Source organism: Haliotis rufescens, unplaced genomic scaffold (genome assembly GCF_023055435.1).
Source record: "Haliotis rufescens isolate VD_foot unplaced genomic scaffold, xgHalRufe1.0.p SCAF_25, whole genome shotgun sequence".
Classification (NCBI taxonomy): Eukaryota; Metazoa; Mollusca; class Gastropoda; order Lepetellida; family Haliotidae; genus Haliotis; species Haliotis rufescens.
Genome location: NW_025963946.1, coordinates 4,676,203 through 4,683,120, shown reverse-complemented (window position 1 = coordinate 4,683,120; position 6,918 = coordinate 4,676,203). Strand labels below are relative to the sequence as shown.

General features: G+C 43.1%; 1 protein-coding gene across 1 annotated transcript; it reads left to right on the top strand.

The window, feature by feature from the left end:
- Positions 1 to 2,147: 2,147 nt before the first annotated feature.
- Positions 2,148 to 5,851, top strand: LOC125383639. Its single transcript, XM_048402271.1, has 3 exons — positions 2,148 to 2,750; positions 4,757 to 4,850; positions 5,241 to 5,851. Exons 1-3 carry the CDS (start codon positions 2,292 to 2,294, stop codon positions 5,636 to 5,638), a joined length of 951 nt encoding a protein of 316 aa, XP_048258228.1. The 5' UTR covers positions 2,148 to 2,291; the 3' UTR covers positions 5,639 to 5,851.
- Positions 5,852 to 6,918: the final 1,067 nt, after the last annotated feature.

Sequence of the window (6,918 nt, the reverse complement as noted above, 5' to 3'; positions counted from 1 at the left end):
TAGCTGTGGCATTGCGATGACGAAGGTGGAACAGTCGAATGCAGCGATCGAAGGCTGCAGTGGAATTGAACTGTGTGTATCGGTCGCAAAGGCGGCAAATGGTGCTGTGGTGGACGTTGACAATTGAATGACAAATTATTGGCTTATGCTTGCAACTACCACGAGTTACGAATGCCATAACTTGCGCGTGCATTTTGCTTTACTGTTTTACTCCATGCCAATTTTTAACAAGTGTAAAATCAATGCACTTTAAGACATTGCAAATCGAGAATGGCTGCGTTCTGACCCACCGGTTGTCGAATATCAGGCCACCAACAATGTCCAATGACATATATCCAATTTATATAGCGGATTTTTTTTTGTAGTCAAGTTCAACAACATATTACCTGTACGTTTCTTTTTTTGAAGAGTGTATTACAGGGTACATCGAGCATGGCAGGATAGTCTTGGGACAAGCAGGTCCTAGACATTTACCATCTGGTTACTTCATGATAATCTACGCTTTAAAAAAAGTCATCTATACTACGGAATAAAACCCTGCTAAGATCAGAAAAGACATTGCGAAGACATATTATATTATGAGGCAATGTTGTGGCACAATGTATTGTAATCATATTGTGGACATTTCAGTCTGTTGACGTCACCACTGTACATAGTTACAGTGAGTAAGTGAGTTGGGTTTAACGCCGCTTTTAACAGTATTCCAGTTATATATGTCAACTTAATGTGGGAGGAAAGCCCGAAGTGATGCAGGTTTCAGACGTTTACCACTTCGGTGAAACCAACGAGCACGGGTATGGTGCTGACAAACCTAGAAACATAATCGGGGCGAACCGAAGTTCGAAACCACAATCATAGGTTTCTGGCGTGCCCAAGGGACGCAACTCTGCACAGCGAATCGCGGCGCCTCAGACGACTGGGCCACCCTAGCCACTCCAGAGTTACAGTGAACACTATAACATAGCAGAAGTCGTGCCTCCGGTGCGGTTGCTTTTGATTGTTTGTTGTTTTACGCCGCAGTCATGAATATGTTACAGCGCCCTGTACATAAATGAATCTTATGAATGCAAACAAGTGGTTCAGATCATGAGCAACGTCTCATAACATCGGTATAAAACACAGCAGTCAAATCACCGAACCTGACCACAAGGTCCAATTGCGTATCCTCTTAGGCCATGCAATAGATAGCTGGAAAGTTGTTCCATCTCCCTATTCTTCTCTGTCGTCTATCAAGCCGATGGGGAGCCGTGTTGTTAAACGCTGAAAGCCCGAGTTCGATTCCCTTTGTAGGTACAATGTGTGAAACATGCACGTGTGTGTGTATATGTACGGGTGTGCGTGTGAGAGGGTGTTTGTGTTTGTGTGTTCTCTGGATAGATGCTCCGTCCACTAGACAAGGAGGGGGTCCGAATATATATGATTCGAATAAATATATTACTCTTAACGAGGCCAATATGCGAAAACAAGAACCGAGGCCCCGACCCATGAGGTGGCCGACCGGACATTATGAAAAGTTTTAACTGCCCTCGTTTCATTATAGTAACCGGCGAACCGTGAAACGTTACGACCAGACGCCATCTTGTTTTCTAGAAGGCGAGAGTCAATATTTATTACGTGACAGGTCAATAAAAGAAAAATAATCACGTGTTATCAAAGGCGAATCTGGTATTTCAAACCAACCAGCAGTGAGTCCTGGCACGAACAGCCATACATGTGTTATTTTGTTCGTATTTTTGCACAAGCGTGTCTCCATAGTTCCAGGGTGCAGTGTATGCTTTCTTTCCTTTGTTAATATTTCATAGTAATACTGACAATAAAGAGTGAGTGAGTGAGTGAGTTGGGTTTTACGCCGCTTTTAACATTATTCCAGTTATATCACGGCGTGTCAGCTTAATGTGGGAGGTAAGCCCGAAGTGATGCAGGTCTCAGACGTTACCTTTTCGGTGAAACCAACGAGCACGGGTATGGTGCTGACAAACCTAGAAACATAATCGGGGCGAACCGGGATTCGAACCCACAATCATAGGTTTCTGGCGTGCCCAAGGGACGCAACTCTGCACAGCGAATCGCGGCGCCTTAGATGACTGGGCCACCCGTGCCTCCCATACCAGGAAGAAGATAGCGTCGCCCAATTACAATGGCGGTCCCGACAATCGGATTGTACCCAAGCACAATGCGCGAGTGCGCCTGTCGCCTTCATGTCGGCTCAATCAGCAAGCTTGGTTGACCTTTCACCTACATTTCCAGGAAAGCGTCGCTTACCAGGAAGAAGATAGCCTTGCAAGATTAAAATGGCGGTTCTGACCGTGCACACTGAACCTCGCAAGGCAAAATACAAGCTGTGTGATGATGCATCTGGTACGTTGGAAAACTCGGGGACCAGTTGCTGTGTTGTGGAACACCGTCCACACCAAAGGGACGCTACTGCAGGACACTGCGACGGAGACTCACGCAGGGCGAAGCTGTACTTCGGTGTAGCTCTGCTGTTTGTGTCACTGGCGGTCAATATCATGGGCGTAGTGTACTTCTGGAGAGCTGTTCGGCGCGACACGGATGACAGCCCGCGAGCAGAGGCTCTTGTGTCGCTGTTGCACGATGAGGGCACGGTTTGCACGGACTGCGGGTCACTGGGTGTTCAGCCGGGCACTTACAAGTCTGACTTGCACGGGCTTTACGTGCGTCGTGTGACGGGATTATCCTATTTGTGTTGTTTACAAAATGCAGAAGGATTATGGAGACTCGCGTCAGTGGTGAGTAGTGAGTGAGTGAGTATGCTTCTACGCCGCTTTTAGCAATATTCCAGCATTATCACGGCGGGGAACACCAGAAATGGGCTTCACACATTGTACCCATGTCGGGAATCGAACCCGGGTCTTCGGCGTGACGAGCCAACGCTTAACCACTAGGCTACCCGACCGCCCCGTCAGTGGTGAGTGAACACAATCAAGAAAGACTGTGAACGATTCGGGGTGTGTATTTGAAACAGACATATTGCAAGAATGTAATTGGTACGGTTCTATATATTTTTGTTTATATTTGATTGTTTTTGCAAAATGAAAACCTTCAGGAATTTGGAGCGAGACCAGCAATCACGTTTTGTTTACCGGATGTTGCTACACTGGCCTGTAAAAGTTTGAAAATATGTTGAAGTCTGAATTTTGTTTCAATATTGTAAAGTAGTGTAAAGTTTCATGCAAGATCGGAGGGACGGGTGGGCCACTGGTCTGAGGGTCCGGAATTCGCTGTGCAAAGTTGCGTCCCTCGGACACGCCAGAAACCTATGATTGTGGGTTCGAATCCCGGTTCTCCCTGAATACCTTTCAAGGCTTGTCAGCACCATACCCGTGCTGGTGAGTTTCAACGAACTGGTAAATACATAAGACCTGCACCACTTCGGGCTTTCCTCCCACATTAATCTGACACGCCGTGATGAAACTGGAGTACTGTTAAAAGCGGCGTTAAACCTTACTCACTCACTTACTCATAAAACATCATATTTATGAAAAATATATTTTTGTCGTAAGAATCAATAACTATCTATATTAACTACTCTGTTTTAAATATATATACATTTGGGTTAATTTTGTATACCAGTAACAATTGTATCATATTGAAGTATTGGTAAGGGTGTCAGAAATAAATGAATACAGAAATGTAGTATGGCGATAAGTTCCTGTATCTTTGGGAGTTGGTATCTTTTCAGTGCGATTAATTACCAACACTAAGAGAAGATTATTTCTGCCTCGTTTTAAAATTATATTACTGTAATGACAACCCAATGTCGGGTAATTCTGACGGTATCCTCTGCTTAAATTCTTGAGGCAAAATAAAGCTACACATATTGGACAGCTAATCTAAAGGTGAGTGAGTGAGTAAGTATGGTTTTACACCGCTTTCAGCGTTTTTCAGCAATATCACGGCAGTATGCACCAGAAATGGAGGCGAACCCGGGCCTTTGGCGTGACAAGCGAACGCTTTAAACATTAGGCTATATCAGCGTCTCAAATATTATTGAACAAATAGACATTGCATCGTTGTATGGAGAATATTAAAGTAGTTCTTACTTAGTGTGGCATCCATTCAGAAATTACCAGATCGTGATGACAAATTTACGTATCCAGTTATCACATCGATATCACAACCCACTTTTAATGGGTTTCCAAGATCTGAGAAACATGCACATGTGGTGGAAGCAATAGTTTATTTGTCAGTGAAATTACGTTTAATTGTATAATAAAGCTATTATTGCCATCGTCCTCTCTATAAACTGGAAAAATACATTTTTTGTTACTTATAATTGATATTTATGATTCAGAAACTATGATATAAATTTGCGTTTGTAGTGAGTCAGTGAGTATGGTTTTACCCTGCTTTTAGCATTATTCCAGCAATATCAAGCGGGGGACACCAGAAATGGGCTTCATACATTGTGCCCATGTCAGGAATCGAACCCGGGTCTTCGGCGTGACGAGCGAACGCTTTAACCACTAGCCTACCCCACCGCCCCTTGCGTTTGTAAAACAGGTAAACGTCTTCTTGCGTCATAGTTACACGTATAAACACAGAGACGTCACTAATGACTTTTATTATTAATATGCATGTTATGGACAATGACTGTGTCTTAATATACATATGTAAATAGGTTTAAGATAATGAACTTGGACTTGGACTAGATTTTAAACGTGTGCGGAAACACGGAACACATTTCCGTAATCGGCCAACTGCAACCAATTATTGAGAATTTGTATCGGTTTAGTTCACGAACAGGCTGTACAAGCACAAACAACCAGGAATTGACGAAGGCACTGGAGCCCATCTTTACCTGGGCAGCGATGCCCTGAAGTCTGATTGTACGTACGTTAACATGTTTGGATATCCGTGAATTAGATGATAAACTACCATGTTCAGTTCAGACTATACCCGTTGCCTGTAAATCAAATGCAATACTGATAGGGGGTTTGAAATTGTCCACCTATCGGGAGTGTAAAATAAAGTCCAATTTATAATTAGACTCAGTACAAGTTCCGTTTGTTAACTCTTACGACAATCAAGGGTTGATGAAGACCAATTCTAACCCGTATCTTTACAGGTATTCACCACAAGTAAATCTCGGAAGAGCACAATAGTAATTTAGTATAACGTTTTAACTCTTCAGATCGAGTACAATCCAAATTTCATATAAGTCATGTGTATAAGTAGCACATGTTATATTCAATTTCCGTCACTCATTTCATTTGCAGCGCCGTCCTTACAATGGAATCAGGACTACGGCTATGGCTCAGCTTACAAAGGCATCGACATCAAAAGTGATGGACAGAATCTTCACATTACAAAACCTGGCCTATATCACGTCTACTCCTTCTTCACGTTCAAAACTCACCAACCACGTCAACATCCTGATAACGTCTTACATACAATCAGAAGAGACAACGCCCATCTGCCGAATTTGGGGCGCACTGTTCTTCTCATGGTCAGGAAGACCTTACCGGAAGTCAGCGAGAGGTTCGTCACGAGTTATCTGTCCGCTACAGTCAGACTGAGGCAGGATGATCACGTGTCTGTCACTGTCAGCAACATGTCATATGTCTATCGATATCCGCCATCAAATTTCTTTGGCTTGTACCACGCAGGGGAGTGAACTGCCAGCGGCACTTTAGATTAGGGTGTCAAGTATTTGTAGATGGGCATCTATGATAGTCCTGATTCTGGGTCGCATCTCAGCGCAGCTAATTAGGAAATAAACTTACTGTGTTTTTCAATGTAGGGCTTGGTTACCCGCAGTGTAACCGCGCTAAATTCAATCTCATTAAAATCAGATCTTAGTTCTCGCTGCCGCTAAATAAAGATCTGAGGACATCCCATTACGGGTCACGTCAGACCGACCTTTCGCAAACTCTGACTGACCAATGGAATTACTGACAAGAAGTCGACATTAGCCAATCAGAAGGCAGCTTTCTCGTGCTTTACGGCACAAATGTCAAATTGGCGACTACGCTTCGAAACATATTGTGACAAATTCTCGCTTACAAATTTGAAACCTGAACAAAAGAAAGTTCTAGAATGGCTAATATATGGTCTAGATTGTATAGATTATGTCGTTAAGCCCGTAACTGTCGTTCGGAATACCCTGTTTTAACGTTTTCGAGGCTGCATGATTAGAAATCACATTCCGACCGTCACTTTGATCTAGTAAGCGACGCTCTGATTGGTCGGATGAAAGGTCGTTCTGACGTGAACCCTAATGGGATGTCCCCAGATCTTTGTTTAGCGGTAGCGAGAACTAAGATCTGATTTTAATGAGATTGCGCTAAATTAAATTTGGAACCGGTATGTTTATCTCCACTCTGCCATGACTAAATAAAAAGCAAACTCTTTGGTGTTAGCAAATATATTGAGTGAAGCGGCATAGGGCAAGTGCTTGAGTGGGTTGTTGATCTGAATTACGGAATCGACGACAACAGCTTGTAAGCAAAATGTGGCGCTGTATATGCTCAAGCAGTTTGTTTACACCGTAATACTTCACTCGAACATATGACAGTCATTGAAAGCATATAAGCACGGCAACTTGGTAAGCTAACACGAGGTGGGCATCCCCAAAGAAAACTAAGCAAGCTTTCCAAGACGTTTCTTCTACACCGCACGTCACCATTATGACGTAAAGACGATCATTATGACGCAAAGGAAATGACGTCACAGTCGTATGTAGAAAGGCGCCAAATTCCAAGCCCTCTGTTGTCTCCAAAACGTAAATACATTCTCTTTGTAGATTTCTATCGTCTAAATGTATTGTCACACATCCTTTGAATATTGGAGTAACCGAAACAGTGCTTTTTCTACGACTTTCCCTTTCCCACGTTTACAACAACTTTATGATCTTAAAGGAACTTTTCTCTACTATAACCGTATGTATTTTAATAT

Coding starts and splice junctions, on each gene's coding strand:
- LOC125383639 (XM_048402271.1), top strand. CDS start 2,292: ATGGCGGTTCTGACCGTGCACACTGAACCTCGCAAGGCAAAATACAAG. Junction 2,751..4,756: donor TATGGAGACTCGCGTCAGTG/GTGAGTAGTGAG, acceptor GTATCGGTTTAG/TTCACGAACAGGCTGTACAA. Junction 4,851..5,240: donor CGATGCCCTGAAGTCTGATT/GTACGTACGTTA, acceptor TTTCATTTGCAG/CGCCGTCCTTACAATGGAAT.